This window comes from Bos grunniens, chromosome 9 (genome assembly GCF_055505025.1).
Source record: "Bos grunniens cultivar Pamir isolate PY7600 chromosome 9, Bosgru_T2T1.0, whole genome shotgun sequence".
NCBI classification, from domain to species: Eukaryota; Metazoa; Chordata; class Mammalia; order Artiodactyla; family Bovidae; genus Bos; species Bos grunniens.
In genome coordinates, this window is record NC_141173.1 from 97,203,558 (window position 1) to 97,222,172 (window position 18,615).

At 53.9% G+C, this 18,615-nt stretch overlaps 1 protein-coding gene across 1 annotated transcript in view; it reads left to right on the forward strand.

Annotated features, from left to right (window-relative positions):
• IGF2R (insulin like growth factor 2 receptor) overlaps window positions 1-18,615 on the forward strand; it is a 102,308-nt gene that overhangs the window by 41,450 nt on the left and 42,243 nt on the right. Inside the window, exons 8-19 of the mRNA XM_086316668.1 lie at window positions 231-393; window positions 536-710; window positions 1,577-1,680; window positions 7,442-7,606; window positions 10,170-10,310; window positions 11,879-12,022; window positions 13,103-13,240; window positions 14,034-14,178; window positions 14,646-14,823; window positions 15,506-15,621; window positions 16,054-16,222; window positions 17,757-17,936. Coding sequence (XP_086172794.1) covers window positions 231-393; window positions 536-710; window positions 1,577-1,680; window positions 7,442-7,606; window positions 10,170-10,310; window positions 11,879-12,022; window positions 13,103-13,240; window positions 14,034-14,178; window positions 14,646-14,823; window positions 15,506-15,621; window positions 16,054-16,222; window positions 17,757-17,936 — 1,818 coding nt within the window. The remainder of the gene's footprint in view (window positions 1-230; window positions 394-535; window positions 711-1,576; window positions 1,681-7,441; window positions 7,607-10,169; window positions 10,311-11,878; window positions 12,023-13,102; window positions 13,241-14,033; window positions 14,179-14,645; window positions 14,824-15,505; window positions 15,622-16,053; window positions 16,223-17,756; window positions 17,937-18,615) is intronic.

Here is an 18,615-nt window from a genome sequence, read left to right on the forward strand (position 1 = left end):
GCTGAAGTTTGCATGTGACTCTGAAAGGGACCAGAAGAGCTGCGAGGAAGCAGAATAGTCACGAGTCAAATCATCACAATCCGTTATGGGCCATGCGGTACTAGAATGAGAACAATGGTAAAGCCCAGCAGCACACCCTTGAGCTTTTCCGGAAGCAGAGAAATTCTGTCTGCATTTGAGCCGTGTGAATAAAACGAATCTTTCTCCCTTTTTCTCCGGGTTTGTGGCAGGGCACCATTCCCAAGCTCACAGCGAAATCCAACTGCCGCTTTGAGATCGAGTGGGTCACCGAGTACGCCTGCCACAGGGATTACCTGGAAAGCCGGAGCTGCTCCCTGAGCAGCGCGCAGCATGACGTGGCCGTCGACCTCCAGCCGTTGAGCCGGGTGGAAGGTGAGCTGGGGGCCGGGAGGGGGCCCAGGCCGAGCACCCCCTGCCTCAGGGCGGGCGCTGCAGGTCAGACGGGAGGACGCTGTGGCTGTCCCAGGCCTGTGCGCTTCGCGAAGACCCTTCTCGTGTGTCCCCCTTTCCTTAGCCTCAGACTCCTTGTTTTACACCTCGGAGGCGGATGAGTATACATATTATTTGAGCATCTGCGGAGGAAGCCAAGCGCCCATCTGTAATAAGAAAGATGCTGCGGTGTGCCAAGTGAAAAAGGCAGATTCCACTCAAGTCAAAGTGGCCGGGAGACCCCAGAACCTGACCCTCCGGTGGGTATGGCCCCCGCGTGACTCTCAAGGGTGTCCTGCATGTCCCTGTGAAGCCTAACACACTCTCCTGCCAGATGCCTGCTTCCATTTTCCACAGGGAAGTCACCTAAGCACAGGGAAGTCAGCTAAGCTGGCATTTTTTTTCCTGCTTGAGTCAGGCAAGTGCCAGTGCCGTTCGTTCCTGACCCAGGGGGAAGTTTTCCTGGCTTTACACTGCCGGTGCTTCTGTTAGTGCGGTTTGTTTTATAATCTGTTGTTTGTAGGGAACTGTACTGTAGCAAGGTTACATGGTAAGTTGATGTGGCTTTGGCGTTTTACAACTTACGTTTTTTAGAAGTTTTGATTTTTCTCTGGCGGTTTGAGAAATCTGAAACACCACTGGCATCACATCCAAGAGTTGAACAACCAGGAGAATGCATTCAGGACAATTCTCCTGAGCCCTGAAATCAGGACTTAGCTTCACAAAAGCTTTTATCAAAGCGTTAGTTCTCTGAAATTGTCATCTGGGGTCCCTCTGTCAGACTTTCTGTGGCAGTTGGTGGTAGAGCAGTGTCTTCTTGGGCATAAATTATTTTGTACAGAACCCCAAAATGAGAGCAGAAGAGTCCCCATGTTCCCAGTAGAAGCTTTCGTGCTTTCATCCAGCCAGTTATCACTTTGAAGTGAGAGGATGACAAGCGCATCCATTTGGGGCTCTTTTCCTCTGAACGGTCCTGCCCCAGACGGCGGGAGCGTGTCCCCACCTGTTTGCGTCTGTGCTGGTCTATGGATGGTGTGCAAAAGTCTTATGTAGAAATGCTTAGACATTCAAGTTTCTTTCTTGGTTCTACCAAACATGTGTGTGTGTGTATGTTACAAAAACCTAGGTACTCGGATGGAGACCTCACCTTGATCTATTTCGGGGGTGAAGAGTGCAGCTCCGGCTTCCAGCGGATGAGTGTCATCAACTTCGAGTGCAATCAGACAGCAGGTGAGTGCGCTTGGAGACAGTGGCGGCTCTGCGTCGGTGGGCTGGGTTCGTGGAAGCAGAGGGCTGGGGGGGTGGTCAGACCTTCTCCTGCAGACGGGGCCCCACAAGGTCCCCTCTGTGGTAGTGGGCAGGAGGACCCCCCCACCCACCCAGCCAATGGTGGACACACACATCCTGTTTTCATTTTCTGTTTGTTCTGGGAGTGGGCCCGGCACTCGCCTCGCCGGGAAAGCCTTTCTGTCCCGCGTTCAGCTCTCACTGGGGTGTGGACGGAGCCTGAGGCCTGGGCTGCTCACCACCTTCTGGTGGGTTGTCACGCAACAACTCTGCTTCCAGGAAACGAGTTTCTAGGTGAACCTTTCTGCAGTTGGTTGCCCTGCTATAGAAGTTGGATTCCGGGGATTGTAAGAGGCCACAGGGCGTCTTTAAGTGGAGTGGAGGGCTTCCCTAGGGGCTCAGATAGTAAAGAATCAGCCTACGATGCAGGAGACCTGGGTTTGATTCCCTAGGTTGGGAAGATCCCCTGTAGAAGGGAATGGCAGCCCACTCCGGTATTCTTGCCTGGAGAATCCCGTGGACAGAGGAGCCTGCTGGGCTACAGTCCATGGGGTCCACGACTGAACAACTGACACCCTGAGTCTCTCTAAGAGACTGAGAAGCTTCCCCGAGGCCACCGTGGCACTGCTGTTTCTGTTCCCACTCCAGCGATCCTCCATGCAGCTGGGGTCTGTTGAGAGGTGATGGGGTTCTCACCCTCATCAGAGCGCTATCCCCTCCCAGGCCCCCCAAACGGTGACCCCCCCGCTTCTCTGCATGCTGGCCGGGCCTCAGCCCAGAGCTGCAGCCTGGGAACCACCCGAGTCCGGCCCTGTCCGCGTAACCGGCCAGCTCGCCCCATCCCTCCACCCCGAGGGGCCCCTGGTTCCTCCCTCTGTTTGTTTTGTACGTTCCCATGGAAGAGCTTTAACCTTCTAGTCCCGGGGCAGGTTCCTACGTGATTTACCGGGGGTCTGGGAGAGGCAGCCATGCATGGCGGGAGCCGAGCTTTAGAGGCAGGTGTCTGGAGGTGAACGCGGGCAGGAGAGGGGGTGACTCGCCCCTGGGGCACAAGCAGAGACTCACCTGGCAAGAAGCAGGTGGGAGGGCCTCAGGGCGCCCCTCGGTTCCCATTGCCCCCCGCCGCCATCCCCGTGGTTCACGGCCCTGCTTGTGGTCCGTCAGCCCCCCTCGCCCCCCACGCGCATCCTGGTCTTCACGTTGGAGTCCTGTTCTCAGTTGATTCATCAAACACGTTTTATGGATTCCTGTCTGCGAGGCCTGGGGACGCCTTGATGGCTGAGAGCTCTCTGGGTGTGTGCAGAGCAGAGGCAGGGGAGAAGGGTGCTGGGGACCACAGTTCAGGGTGGCGCGGGCGGGGTCAGGGCATCCGGCAAGGTCTGTCGCTGGGGGCCTGTGTCAGGAGGAAGGCCCCCAGGTCAGTGGGCTGGTGTCTGAGTCCCCCCTGAGGACTAGGAGGTGCTGTGTGGGTGAGGCCTACGGGACAGTGCAGGGGTGAGCCAGGCTCCAAAGACGGGGGCCATGGGGCTGACACTCGTAGCAGGAGGAGAAGCTCACGCAGAGGTGGGCATCAGGGTCGCCACGAGCAGGTCAGAGCTGAAGGCCCCACCCCTGGCTAAAGAGATTGTGGGGAGCACTGTGGGGATCTCATGTCCTGTGGAGGGTCTGGACTCTGTCGGGAAACCAGTGTGCAGGGGCTGGGTGGTGGTGGTGGTGGTGGGGGGAGGTGGGACACACATCTGGCTTGGGTGCGGCCTCTGGATCTGTCTCCCTCCTGCTGGAAGGCCCCACGGCCCTCCCCAGATTCTCCATCCCTCTGCCGTCATCCCCAGCTCCTCCGGGCCCTCAGGAGGCCCTCTGTGAAGTCCACCCTTTCCTCTCCGCCTGGGCCTCCCGGGAAAGGCAGCCTCCTCCTCGCCCCCGAGTCCCCTGCCCAGACCCTCGGGCGGCCTGCCCCCACCCCAGCCTGGTGGGCGGCTCTGCTGCGGGCGCTCTGTGTGGGCCAGGGCCCCCTCCGCCCGGTCGCTGCCGCCTCCGGCCGCGCTCCGTCTGCGCTTTTTATTAATGACTTGGCCGAGGTGGTCGGGAATGCGCTGATCTCATCTGGGCACGTTGGGAGGATCGAATGATCACCCCCAAAGACCGCAGGAGGATGTTGAGGAGGGCCTCTGGTCAGGGACTCCCAGGAAAGACCCGGGAGTCGTGCCAGGAAGCTAGAGAGCCCAAGTGGGCTGGAGACTGGAAAAACGATTAGAGGTCATTTTTTTTTTTTTTTTCCCTTTTTGTTAGGAAAGTTTTCGAATCTATAAGTAGAAGGAACGTTACGATGAAAACTTACATGCCTACCCCTCAGGCTAAACAGTCGTTAATGTTTTACCGAATTTGTTCCACGTTTATACGCTCCATCACATCAGCGATGGATCGTAACACTGCACCCCGACTCTGGGAGAGGGCATTCCTTCACGTAACCTTGGTGCCAAAGAGCTGCCAAGGTGAACGGCGATGCCCTAATCCTGAAGACACCTGTCTTCTAGGTCCCTGTGACTGGTGACACAGAGACCCGACCCGGAGACTTTTGGATGTTTTGTGGGAGACTCTAAGCCCCTTTCAGGCTGGAGTTGGATATGAAATATTTAAGGCTCCTTCCAGCTCTGTAATTTGGAGCTAACTATATGTACTATATTGCTGCTGCTGCTGCTAAGTTGCTTCAGTCATGTCCGACTCCGTGCGACCCCATAGACGGCAGCCCACCAGGCTCCCCCGTCCCTGGGATTCTCCAGGCAAGAACACTGGAGTGGGTTGCCATTTCCTTCTCCAATGCATGGAACTGTGTGTAGTCTAAAATTATTTCATTGTTGCTTTATTTGAGTTTAAGTTTAGAGAACTTAGAGAAGAGAAGCCTTTAGTGGAGTCTATGTTTATTGGATAAACGTAATAATGTATTTTTTGCATGTTTGAATGGGTGTTAATTGGCCACAGAGTCTTGTGAAGGGTGGTTTATAGTTCAACTTGGATTTCCAGGAATTATTTAGGCTTATGAGTTTAGGGTTTCCTGCTTTTTAAGACACAGAGGTGCAGAAGTTTCTTTCTTTCATCCACGATGTATTTTCTTTCCCATCTGTTTCAATAACTTAACATCTCGTTTGATGGAATAGATCTTATTATTGGTGATCCTGTCAAATAAGGACATTAGACTATTTTGCGGGGAGGAATTACGTTAGCCTGCGCTAGTAAAACACCATCCACAAATCCAAGTGACAGGTCATCACATCCAAGACTTCATTTCTCTGGTCTCCGTGCCGGTCTTGGGGGGCCTTCGCCCTGTGCGGTCGCTTGGAGACAAGTACATTTCCCACCTTGTATTGCTGCTGTCTGTGGACGTGGCCTCAGGACTCCACGTAGTTTGGGAACTGCAGTTTTGTTTTTTTTTTTAATTTAATGGGCCAGAACTAAGAGACAGGATCCAACTTCAAAGGCAGGGAGACAGGAAATGTTGTTGAGCTGTGTGCCCTGAGGGAAGGTTGAACCGGTCTGGCGAGTGGGATGGGGCGGGGGGCGGTGGGGGTGGGTGGGGGTGGGGATGGGGCAGCGCTCCCCACCGCCCCGCCCCCTACGGTGGGAAGAGTTCGCTTCGCCTCCCGCTGGTTGTGGAGGCCACATTCCCTGAGGCCACGTAAAGGGTGTGCTGGGAATGAGCCCGTGCAGGTGGGACACCCGGGAAGCTTTCGGAATTGCATGGAGAGCAATGATGGAGAGATTACAGAAAGTCACCGGTGATCCCGCTGGTGGGTGGAAACCCATAGGAAAATAGCGGTCCTGGAGGCAAGGCCATTGTGTATTTAAAAAGCCACCTGGTCTGAATGAACGAGTCATTTATTTTAATTTTTTAAATTATCCGACTTGTTTGTAATAGCTGTATAAGGATTATAAGGATGAACCTAGTTTTATGTGTTTGAATCTAAAACCAACCAAACAAAATAAAGGCAACGTGGCTTGGTCGTGAGGAGTCTTAGTTTTCTATTCTCCAAAAGTTCTCCGAGGAGTTAAATAAGAATGCAGGTCAGGGGCAGGCAGGCCAGTGGTTATTTAAATTTTACTTACAATAGACTCTCCCTGTGGATCATTAGGGCGTTTCAGATGCAAACCTAGCTCCTAAGGGAGGATGACCCTAGAAGCATTCACTGTACTATTGGTATTTAATCGTTTGTGAAGTTACCTGGGGAAAGAAAAACACTCCGGATGCCTCAGGTTTTCAGGAAACACAAATCTTTTCGGATTCATGAAATACTGATCCAGCGGGGAGTAGTGCAAACCTTGTGGGTGGATTGGGGGTCGGGGGTGTTGAAGGGAGCTGGAGGAGCTTCACTGCTCCAGCATGGGGGGCACCGTTGTCCCAGCTGGAGAGGGTGGACTCTGTGTTGTTGGTAAGGAGGTTGGGAACACCAGTTCTTAGGGAGAACAGCTTAGGGTACTAAAAAAAAAATCTGAAAAACAGAAGAAAGAAAAAACCCACAGTAGTGCAGGGAAGTACTACCGCTTTGTGGCTCTGAGTCTGGCTCTGGGGCCAGACCGTCTGGGTTTGATTTCTGGCTTTCTAGCTCTGGAGCCATAGGCAGACTACTCAGCCCTCCTAAATCTCCAGAACGGGGCTAAAACTGTCCCCATGCCACAGGGTGTGAAGGGTGAAAGGATGAAATCCTCGAACGGATGCGAAGCCCTTAACGCAGAGCACGTTGTTTGCCATCCAGCCCCGTGGAGAATGCTGGGCTTAGCGCCCTGCCCACCTTGGCTTGAGGTCCGTGTACAACGAGCCGCTGTTGCTGGTGTTACAACTGCGACGTTTATATTATTAAAGATTTAATAGAAGTTGCAATTGAAGCAGCTTTCACCCTTGGTGCAATTATCTTGCTTTTCGTTGGAACATTGTTCTCTTCAGGGCACTGAACCTTAAGAAAGGCAAGTCGTGCAGGAGGTCCAGAGGAGGATTATTAAACCATCAAGGGTGGAAAACCGGCTGCCGTGCCAGTGGCGCACTAGCTTGGAAAGGCAGGGGGATAGAATTTCTTGTTGGGGAAAAGTCAACAGACTTTGCAGAATCCCAGGCTACGTGGACCAGGGAAACTGGCTTGCAGGGAGGGCTGATGGATTGGAGGGCAATGTTAGAGGCCCACGTGTGCCCGAGTTGCCAGGATCTGGGATGCTGGCCCCTCTGGGAGTGAGGTTACTAGACCTGAGCGCCCTTCAGCTGTGGGTGGGGGGAGGCCCAGACCTCATCAGACCTTATCTCTCTCTTTGCTCATTTCAGGGACGAGTCCCTGGGGACTTGTCCTGCTCACAAGCACATCGTTAAGACTGTGATGGTCCTGGAACCGGAGTTACTCCCTGGTCTGACTTAAAAGGGTGTTTATGAGCCTCTGGGAAGCTGACCGCAGGCCATGAGCTGCCTAGCACTGCCCAGGGGCTCACACCCATTGAAAACACCCTGCTGTCCTGTTGAGGCCATCCTCCCGAGATGAAAGGGGCACAGGGCTGACCGCACGGGTTCTGCCTGAGGTGCTCTGGCCTGGGGGCCCTCTGATCTCTGGGGCTGGAGCCCTGAGCTTGTTGGCCTGCACGGCTGCCCCAGGGGTCCCGCCTGTGTGCCGACTGGCGGTCCTGGCGTCTCTCACGTCATGGGCACTCTCTCCCTTTCTACCTGACGCAGGTAACAATGGCAGAGGGGCTCCTGTGTTCACTGGGGAGGTGGACTGCACCTACTTCTTCACGTGGGATACGAAGTACGCCTGCGTGCACGAGAAGGAGGCCCTGCTGTGCGGCGTCTCCGACGGGAAACAGCGCTTCGACCTGTCGGCGCTGGCCCGGCACTCAGGTAGGCGGCCAGAAGTGCACGAGAACCTTCCCTCTCGCCTCCTTCCCCACCAGCATGGTTGGAAATGCTGTTACCGTTCTCTTTGTCAACTGATCGTATCCCAGCCCTTCCTCCCTTCTCAGGGAGCAACATGAATTATCAGAGATGACGCTGACTCAGGAGGTGAGATATCTGAATTTGAGGTCAGTGTTACCGTTCCCAGTTGGAGTGCCTTGGGCTCCTCTTATCATAGTTCAGTGAAAAAATGACCAAGTGCCTTCCGTGTGCCAGGCCCTGTATTTTGTGATTAGAAACTTTTTTTTTTTAACCGTTGTTGCTGAGAAGGTAGATCTTAGAAATTCTCACCACACACATAGAAATTTCTAGTTTCTTGTGATGAATGTTCATCTGCACTACTGAGGTGTTCATCTCACAGTGTGTGTATATACGTCGAGTTGTGTGTATATACATCGAGCTGTGTGTATATACATTGAGCTGTGTGTGTATACGTCGAGCTGTGTGTGTATATGTCGAGCTGTGTTGTATATACGTCAAGCTGTGTGTATATACGTCGAGTTGTGTGTATATACATCGAGTTGTGTTGTGGTAAGGAGTCCACCTGCCCGTACAGGAGACCTAAGAGATGTGGGTTCGATCCCTGGGTTGGGAAGGTCCCCCTGGAGAAGGGCATGACAACCCATCCCAGTATTCTTGCCTGGAGAATCCCCGTGCACAGAGGAGCCTGGCGGGCTGCAGTCCGTGGGGGTGGCAAAGAGTCAGACACGACTGAGAGACTGAGCACAGCACAGCACAGGGCCGACGAGCTGCCTCTGTCACGTGGAATAGAACACACGACAGCCAGAGGGGCCTGAAGTCGCATAATCACCCGCTGCTATGGGAACGATGACTCATGTTTCTGAGCCCCCGCTGCTGAGGGCCGCTTCACGTTGAAAGGAGGATCCCTTTGTTGTGGGTGCCAGTCTGGGAACATGAGCCCCATCGCAGATGCCCTCAGGTAGTGGATTGCCCGGGGAGTTAACATCCCAGTGCTCTTGTGGTTTGGCACCTCTGAGCCGTGGGCCTGGGGCCCTGGTTCCCTTCTGTGGGCTGGTGGAGAGGCTGGCCTTCTGTCTGCTGAGCGGGTAGGACTCTCTGCTCTGCTCAGACCGGGGTGCGAGGCCTCTGCTGCCACGTCCAGCTGTGTTGACTCGAGCAGCTTGCCCTCCTCCTCCTCCCCCGGTTATTCCTTGCTGTAAACTGAGTGCTCCTTTCCAATCCCTCTCTTCACTTTCCTTTTTTTTTTTGTAACGATCTCTCTGTCCAAGGCCCAGCCTAAGGTCTGTGAAGGATGCAGAGATGCGTTCAAGATCAGCTGACTTTGGCCCCCCTCTCTGGTTCCATGAATAATCAGTCCTGAATATTCTTTGGAAGGACTGACGTTGAAACTGGAACTCCAATCCTTTGGCCACCTGATGCAAAGAACTGACTCATTGGAAAAGACCCTGATGCTGGGAAAGATAGACAGCGGGAGGGGAAGGAGACGACAGAGGATGAGATGGTTGGATGGCATCACCGACTCGATGGACATGAGTGTGAATAGGCTCTGGGAGTTGGCGATGGACAGGGAGGCCTGGCGTGCTGCAGTCCATGGGATCGCAGAGTCGGACACGACTAAGCGACTGAACTGAACTGGTTCTGTGGGAGCAGGGTTTTTTTGTGTAGCGTTTGCACCAGGTAATTAAGATACTGTGAAGTGAGAGCTACAATCCTTCCCTGATAGTCAGACATCCTTCTGCATGAAGGCCCCTCAGCGCTCCCACCGCAGCGTTCAGAACGATTGTCCTTGATTAGCAAGTGGTCCTTCCAGGTCGCTGACAGCCCTGGGTAGTGAGTGCGTTGTGCTCCCGCTGATGAGGGGTTTTCGCTGTAAACCCCGGACTCCAGTCTGTGCAGGAGCATCCTCTCCGTGTGTACATCCGCCTTCCCTCCCAGTCCTCAGTGACGTCCGCGGGGGCCGTTTGGGGATGGTCTGCCTTTGACTTGCCCTCTGCTCTCAGCCCCTGCTGCTTCTACCTCTGTGGATGTTTTCTGTTCAAACACGACTGGGTCGTGAACGGTTTTGAGTTCAGGGACCACCCGTGTCTTGTTTATCTTCTGGGGGCCCCGAGTGCTAAGCCCCGGGCCGGGTCTGCCTTATCTGTGGTCTGGAGGCAGACGAGTCACCCGTGGCCTGCGCCTGCCAGGTCCCAGGGCTGGCGCCTGGCTCTGCTTTTCAGTTTTTTGATTTCAAACTCGGAGGCTTGGGAGAACTTTTGCTGTTTAACCCTCAGGCCGCCCCGGTGAGCCGCCTCTTCTGAGGAGCTCTTTGGGGCTGGTTTGTTACTGTCATGTTCAAAACAAGCCTGAGATTCTCGCCGCGTGTCTGTGCCTTCAGCCGACTCAGGTCCAGAGATGTGAGAGCCTGTTGTTTAGTGACCACAGGCCTTTACCTTCTGCTTCATCACAGTCTATGGTGTGACTCACACAGAAAAGCAATCACTGCCTAGGGCTAGAAAAAGCTTTTTTTTTTTTTTTTCTGTTACAGAACTGGAACAAAATTGGGAAGCTGTGGATGGCAGTCAGAGGGAAGCAGAAAAGAAGCATTTCTTCATTAACATCTGCCACAGGGTCCTGCAGACGGGCCAGGCACGGGGCTGCCCCGAAGACGCGGCCGTGTGTGCCGTGGGTGAGTGGTGCCCTGCGGTGAGCCATGCCCGTGCGTGCAGGCGGAGCTGGGCTGCATCCAGGCTGCAGGGAATGAAGATGAGCTTCCTGTGGTTCATCACAGCCTCCTCTCTCTGGGTTCAGCGCACAAAGGATGGGCGGGAAAGGAGAGTTTAATGACTCAGATGTAGGGAACTGGGGCACTCGGGCGTCTTGAAGCAGACGGAAGCCTTCTGATGTGGGCTCCCTAGAGACAGGAAGAAGCATGTGGGAAAATCCTTGGTTATCTTTTCACCTTGTAACCCGAGGAAGAGAACTGCCAGTGCTTGTATAAAAAAACTGATTTTGATTTGTTAACGACCGTACTGCCTGGAATTGTTCAAGAATTATGGCTTCCGGAGAAGGGGACTCTCAGAATCTTGTATGAGAGAAGTGGACGGACCCTTTGAGTTCCTTTGGCTTTTAACTGTGTTGGCCTCAACTTCTCAATTGGATATTAAGTGTTTGAACATGTTACTTAAGTGTCACCTGGAAAGCGACAGGCAGGATAATTGGAATCTGTTTTGCAAGCATTAGATAAGCGATTGTGAATTGTTAACTTTTTAATTAATTTTTATTGGAGTACAGATGCTTTTTAGTTCCTTGGTAGCTTAGGTGGTAAAGAATCTGCCTGCAGTGCAGGAGACGCGGGTTCAATCTCTGGGTTGGGAAGATCCCCTGGAGAAGGGAAAGGCTACCCACTCTAGTATTCTGGCCTGGAGAATCCCATGGACAGAGGAACCTGGTGGGCTACAGTTCACGGGGTCACAGAGAGGCAGACACGACTGAACGACTCACACACACAGTTGCTTTACAGTGTTGTTAGTTTGCTGAACAGCAAAGGCAATCAGCTATACGTATACACATATCCCCTCTTTTTTGGATTTCCTTCCCATTTAGGTCACCACAGAGCGGCGAGTAGAGTTATAAGGGATTGTGAATTTAAATTTAAAATCCAGGTTGGATTTTAGGAATTATCCCAGGCTTCAGAATTGGTGGTGTGTCTTTTTAAGCAGGCAGGCGTGTCCCTGCCTTTATTTAAGGACTTGAGACAGAGTTTCATTGCTTTGTCGTAAAAGTCACTGAACCGAGAATTGAGTGGTCACCTGCTTGGCCCCCTGAACAGATTTAGTTTCTACTTTGGTCACGGGACAAATGCTACCCCCTCGGTTTCAAATGACCTTGTGCCTCAGGGCAGCTGAGGCCCCCCTAAATGGGGGAACGTTGTTATTTTCTGGGATCTCGTGACAGGCATTTCTGCCTCTGTCTGCCTCCCCTGCCCTTGAAGGATGCTGTGAGTCACTCTTGCATTTTCCTCGTCCTCTGCCTGAAGGTGCCCGCAGGGTCCTCAGCGGGGCCGCCCCTGCTCTGTCAGATGTGTCACTCGCGTCTAGAGACCCGCTCACCGTCCTGAGCAGGCTTGGCGGGCTGGGAAAGGGGCCAACGCACACCTGTGGGCCTCGGCTCCCTCTTGGTACCTCTTCGTCTGCATTGTTAACCCCTTTTGATCATGTCTTATGTTTTGTTCCCCCTTTGCTTTCTCTTTTCTAGATAAGAATGGAAGTAAAAATCTGGGCAGATTTATTTCTTCTCCCACCAGAGAGAAAGGAAATATTCAGCTCTCTTACTCAGATGGTGATGAGTGTGGTGGTGGCCAGAAGATAATAACAAATATAACACTCATGTGCAAACCAGGTACAAATGAAACACAAAATCAGAAAGCGCGGGGTCTCCCGGGCTCCTGCCAGGGGCGCCCGTGCATTCTCTGTTTGCTGCGTTTTTCCCCGGCCACCGCTGGGACAGCGCAGTAGAGCACTGAGGTCCAGGAGCGTCGCGGTGGCCCCGCTGGATTCTGTCGCCCCCGCCCCAAACCGGCCCAGAGATGGAGAAACCATATGGTGTCCGAGGGGGTCATGTTGCAATTTTCCAGATGAGTTATGCTCTCGGCACGGCTTCCTCTTCCTTAGGCCTGGTGCCGGCCGATCGTGGGGCCCCCTGACTTCCTCCAGAGGGGGAACATCGCGAGCGGCTCAAAACATCGTCCATGACCTTAGCGGGCACACAATAAATACTCCTCTTGATGTGCCTTTATTTATAGGTTCACATTGTTTTCCAGGGGTCAGGATCTATATATATATCTGCACATTTTTTATGTTTCTCAAAACATGGCATTCTGTGAATGCTCTTCTGTGTCTCACAGTCATTATTTATCATCTGTCGGGACTTCCTTGTTGCTGCTGGCTTGGTTTTACTATTTTTACTCATTTTTCTCTATTGTTGGATTAATAACATGTTTCCAGCATTAATTGTGCTGTGACATGTCCCCGCTGCCTCCTGTTGGAAGATTTCCGTTGGATAAATTCCCGGCTGTGAGTTAAGTTCAAGGACCAGGACAGTATCTTTTTTTTTTTTTAATTTTGTTTTTTTTTTAAGATTGTAAAATATACATAACATGAAGTTTACCATTATAAAGGAGTTGTGAAATACACGTAATCTGAAATTCGCCCCTTTAACCGCAGTTCAGTGGCGTTAAAGCACTTTCCGTTCACATTGTACGTTAGGTATGCTTACACCACCGTCCGTCTGCAAAACTGTCTCGTTCTCCCAGGCTGAAGCTGTGTCCCCATTAAACACTGGTCCACCCGCACCCTTGTCCTGACCCTGTCGGCGTGACCACTCTAGTGATCTAAGATCAGTATTTATAGAGCTGGTTTGGGAACCATGGAAGCTTCTCGAGACTGGATCAGTGACCAGTCTGTGTGTACCCATCAACAGGTGATTTAGAAAGTGCCCCGGTGCTGACAACCTCCAGGGCTGACGGCTGCTTCTACGAGTTTGAGTGGCACACGGCTGCAGCCTGCGTGCTCTCCAGGACCGAGGGGGACAACTGCACGGTCTTTGACTCCCAGGCAGGTGCGTGTCCGAGCGCCCTGTGGGGCAGCCTCTCCTGCAGCCGCTTCAGCTGGCTTTTGTTTTTTGGCTGCGCTGGATCTTCATCGCTACTTAGGCTTTTCTCTGGTTTCGGGCACCGGGGGGCTACTCTCGAATTGTGGTGTGGGGGCTTCTCATTGCAGTGGCTTCTTGGCTTCAGTAGTTGTGGAGCATGGGCTTAGCTGTTGTGCAGCACCTGGGATCCTCCCAGATCAGGGATCAAACCCATGTCTCCTGTGTTAGCAGGCAGATCCTAACCACTGAGCCACCAGAGAAAGCCTGTTTGTCTTCTAACATTTTCTCTTTGAGTGTTTCAGCGTTGATAACCTGCTTCAGAATTTATAGTAAAACTGTTTAACCAGAACTCTGAAAATCTGGTGTTTGAGGCTTACTTGAGATAATGAAAAGACCTCTCTTGGTAGTCATAGTTGAAGTGGGTTTGCTAATCATGAAACCCAAGGAACACGGGAAATAAATCATGTCTGGAAAGACGTTCCGAGTGCCTTTCTGGCCGTGAAACCCACCGTAGCCTTTTCAAGGTCATTGTATTGTGGTTGTGGTCCCGCTTCCCACACACTGGTGGTTCATTCGGCCAGGAATTGTGGGCTCTGACTCGGGCGTTGGGTGAACACAGCAGGAAGGGGTGAGTGAGGTGGTGGTGGAGAAGGCCTGTCCCCAGGGCAAGGTCGGTGGCGTCTCCATGCCGTCGGGCCAGCCCAGCCTCTCCTGCACCCCACGGTCCGACCCGCCTGAGGTGCTTTCGGCTCTTCCTCAGGGTTTTCTTTCGACTTGACGCCTCTCACAAAGAAGGATGCCTACAAGGTCGAGACGGACAAGTATGAGTTCCACATCAACGTGTGCGGCCCGGTGTCCGTGGGCGCCTGCCCGTCGGACTCGGGGGCCTGTCAGGTGTCCAGAAGGCAAGTGACCACTCTGCGATCCGGGTTTCCCTCGGGTGTCCCGTGCGCGCGGATGTCCTCCTCCAGGACAGGTCTGCCGCCTGCCAACGTCCTTCCCCGACGAGCCTTTAAACCCCGGGAGGGCCTGGACTAAGGGCATTTGGTTTCCAGAGGAGGGGCAGGACAGGAAGTGGGTGCGTGGGGTTGGGAGGGACCCTCACTTCTGTGCAGTCAGCACTTCTCGGCTGCCTGGGGGGATCTGTGCCCACGCTTCTCCAAGTTCAGTGCAGCGTTAGCTCAGATGAAGGGAGCTGGGCCTTGAAGCCGCGGCGCTGACGGTGGATCCGGGTCTGGCGTGGGGGTGGGGTCGCCTTCCCGCGCCCACTGTGTGGAGATCCTCCTGTCCAGGTCCTGGCAACCCCCATGCTCCTAGTGTTGCCCAGCGCTGGTCCCGCTATCTTTTCTGAGAAACACTTGGCTTGTTTTAGTGATAGGAAGTCTTGGAACTTGGGACGCAGCAATGCTAAGCTTTCGTATTACGACGGGATGATCCAGCTGACCTACAGGGACGGCACACCCTACAATAACGAGAAGCGCACGCCGAGAGCCACGCTCATCACCTTCCTCTGTGACCGAGACGCCGGAGTGGGTTTTCCCGAATATCAGGTGGGAGTCACGGGTGCTCGTGTGCGTCTGCGTGGCGACAGGGGCCAAGGAGGGAGAGAGAGGTTATCAGCCTCGTAAAGGCGGGGGAAGAGAAGAAAGTGGGTGAAGGCGGGGCTCGTGACTTTCTGGAGCGAGGAAAGCGAGGAAGGTTCTGCTGTAGGTGACACAGGAACTGGGGCGGTCCCCGGGGAGAAGCTGTCACGTTGTCTGGCTTCCGGGACTTATCCAGGAGCCTGTCACGGGCCCTTTATTTAGAAGCAGAGCCGTTATTAGTCTGGTTTCCTGGGCACATCCTCAGCTCCTTTGATTTTAATTAATCCTTTTAGATTTGCCAGGGGACACGGGCAGTGTGTATTTTCTGACCAACAGTGGGCCGTACCACCCTCAGTCACAGCCCTCGACACTGCTGGTTTGGGGTAGATACCACACAAAAGCATCAACAGCCCTGCCTTATTCCCACATAACAAGCTAGAGTTCCATCTTAACTCATTGCTGGGCAATCTTCCTTTTAATAGAACGAGAGGGGATGGACAAAGGAGATGAACTTGCCTCCGATTCTTACTGAGGAAAAAATGTCCCACCTCTTTCTAAATGCTGGCTTTGGGTAATGAGTCCCCTTCTCTGCCGTCCTTCCCGTGTGTGTGTGTGTGTGTGTGTGTGTGTGTGTGTGTCCCGAGATTAGGAGGAAGATAACTCTACATACAACTTCCGGTGGTACACCAGTTACGCCTGCCCGGAGGAGCCGCTGGAGTGCATCGTGACTGACCCCGTCACACTGGACCAGTACGACCTCTCCAGGTGAGGCAGGCCCGCCTGCCCTTGGCCTGGCCCCGTCCAGTTAGGGCCGAGGTCACTTAGGCCCTGCCGGTGGACATGTCCCTGAGACCGTGAGAGAGCGTGCAGGATCAGGGTGGGGAGCTCCAAGCTGCATGAATTCTAATGATCTGGGAGCCTGCGCAGGATCAGCCAGTGTTTGCCCAGCACAAACCTCCGTCTTCAGCTGCATCCTTCAGAGTGATGCCTGTCACTGCAGAGGTGTGGGGGCAGTCCCAAGTATGCAGAGAGGTCTGTGTCTTGTAAGGCTAGAGAGGAGGCGCGGTAGGCCAGCCTCTGGGGGGGTTTGATAGGCAGTGCACCTTCCCTTCTTATTTCTCTAACCACTTAGAAATGAATCATCGGGCCGAAAGCTGTCGGCTGGAAAAAGCGTGCGTTTCCCCCTTGACCTTTCAGGCTAGCGAAATCCGAGGGCGGTCCTGGGGGAAACTGGTACTCTCTGGACAACGGCGGGGCGCGCAGCACGTGGCGGAAGTACTACATCAACGTGTGTCGTCCCCTGAACCCGGTGCCGGGCTGTGACCGCTACGCGTCCGCCTGTCAGATGAAGTACCAGGGCGAGCAGGTGAGGCGGCCCTCCCCGCCCTCCCGAGCCCAGGGCTTGGCAGTAGAGGGTGGAGGGGTCTGAGTGGGTCTGGCTCGCGCCAAGAAGCCCCTTGAGACAGATAAGGGGGGTCTCGCTGCAAACTCACCTGCCCCACCTTCCCAGAGATGCAATCACACTTGAGTCGTTGCTCAGATTTAAAATGAAAAAAAAGAAAAAACAAAACAAAACCCCTGGGTGTGGGGAACCGCCTCTGCTCACGGTTCTCAGCAGACGAAGTGACTCTGAACAGCAGACATTTATCAAGGAGAGTTTAAGCTTCCAAAAGCTCTTGCTTCTGGACTGATTAGAGGGGACGCCTGCTTGGCAGATCCAAGCGCCAGCTCTTCTTGCCCGGGTGCAGGCTGCACTCTGTCATTCGATGGAATGCAGTCACCGCCAGAACCTTGGTAACGCTCCCCTGGGTGCCTTGTTGTACACAGCGCATCTTAAAATAAAGATGTCTGTGTGCTTCTTTAAAAATAGCATGTCGAGGATGTACTTTTCCCGGGGTCCGTTACACGGCAGCTCAGAGATGATTTCAGGGAAGCTGACGGGCGCACCCTGCTGGTTGAGTGGAGCGTGGTGGTGTGTTGGCGTGCACTTGGGCACGTGTGTGCTCTGGGTTGGAGCAACGGCCTCCAAGGACAGTCTGCTCTCATTATTCACGGATTCTGTATTTGCAAGCGGTCTACTCGCTACCGTTCATTCGTGACCCCAAATCAGTGCCCGGGTGTTCTCACGGTCTGTCGTGGACATGTGCAGAGAGGCCTGGCATGGCTCTGCATTTTTGTCTCGGTTCTGCTACCCAGACGTCCAAACAACGGAGGCAAGAGGGGGCGGGCAGTGTGGTGGCCGGACAATCCTGGCTCCTGGCCACACGTGGACCGGGCTTGGTCCTTCCTCGAATGCCTGGGAGAGGAGTGGCCTTGGATGGGTTGCTTAACATGTCTGAACCGCGTTTTCACTTTCGTGAAATAAAAAGGATCTACCAGGGTTTTGAGGCATCAGGATCGAAGTCTGTGAGAGATAAATGTCCGTAGAGATAAACGTCCCCCCTCCCTCGGTGTGCGGGGAGCGGATTGGTTCTAGGGTCCTGGCTGGTCCCCAGAACCCGAGGATGCGCAAGTCCGTGATGCGCAGTGTCGCAGTGTCTGCACACGCCCTGGTGCACATCCGCCCCGTGGTTTCACAGCGTTTGACACAGTGTCAGTGCTGTGCTAGTAGACGTGGGTGGCTAATGGAAGTTTTGCTTTTTGGAGCTTTCTGGGATTTCTTTCCCCTGAGTGTTTTCCATCTGAAGTTGGTTGAACCTGCAGATGCAGAACCTGTGGGTTTCGAGGGCGGACTGTGTTTCCCCTCTGCAGAGGAGTGGTGGTTCGAATTCGCTAATCCAGCATCTGTGGCAAATCTGTAGGACACACCTGCTGTGCCTAATGAAACACCCACTGTGTCAGTAGTGAAGAACACAGTTGGTCTCTCCAGAGGGAAAGCTAACAGCCACGTGTGTTCGCAGGGCTCGTACTCTGAGACCGTCTCCATCAGCAACCTGGGGGTGGCGAAGACGGGCCCCATGGTGGAGGACAGCGGCAGCCTGCTCCTGGAGTACGTCAACGGCTCCGCCTGCACCACCAGCGACCAGAGGCGCACCACCTACACCACCAGGATCCACCTTGTCTGCTCTACCGGCAGCCTGGTGAGGGGGGCGGGGCAGCGCCGTGGCCTCGTTTGGTCGGGCTCCTCTATCTCTGCATGGGACGTGGGTTCTGCTTGCTTCTACTTCAGGTCCGAATGTGCTGCAGACTCGGGGAGGCCAGGGCCACGGCAGTGGTGCTTCTGCACCTGTCCTCCTCCAGGTTACGCCCAAGCCCTACGTGCTGGCTTGGGATGCACACTGCAAGGTGTTCCCTTAGACGTGAGCTTTCTCTCTGAGCCACACAGACGCCGTCCTGCATGTGAGTTTCTGTGAGTTCTGGAGGGCCCCACAGTTCTGTGATCTGAGGGCCACACCCCATAGCAGAAGAGGTCTTAGAGATGGCTTGGTCCAAACACCATGGTTCACAGATGAGGGGATGGAGGCCGGGCCCTGTGGGTGGACACCGACAGAATAATAACGAGCGGTCTGTTGGGAAAGCAGGAATGAAATCTCCAGGCTGGGAAATGGAGGAGGTGACGGAGGCTGCAGGCGGGCCCGAGCTCCTTAGCCAGGGCTGAGCAGAAGAGAAAACACGACGCGCGGATGCTTTGGGGTCATTATATACAGTCTGCGCTTTTCTTTTTTTTTAACTTTTATTTTGTATTGTGGTTTAGCCGATTCACAGTGTTGTTGATGGTTTCAAGTGGACAGCAGAACGATTCAGCCGCACAGTTCTGAG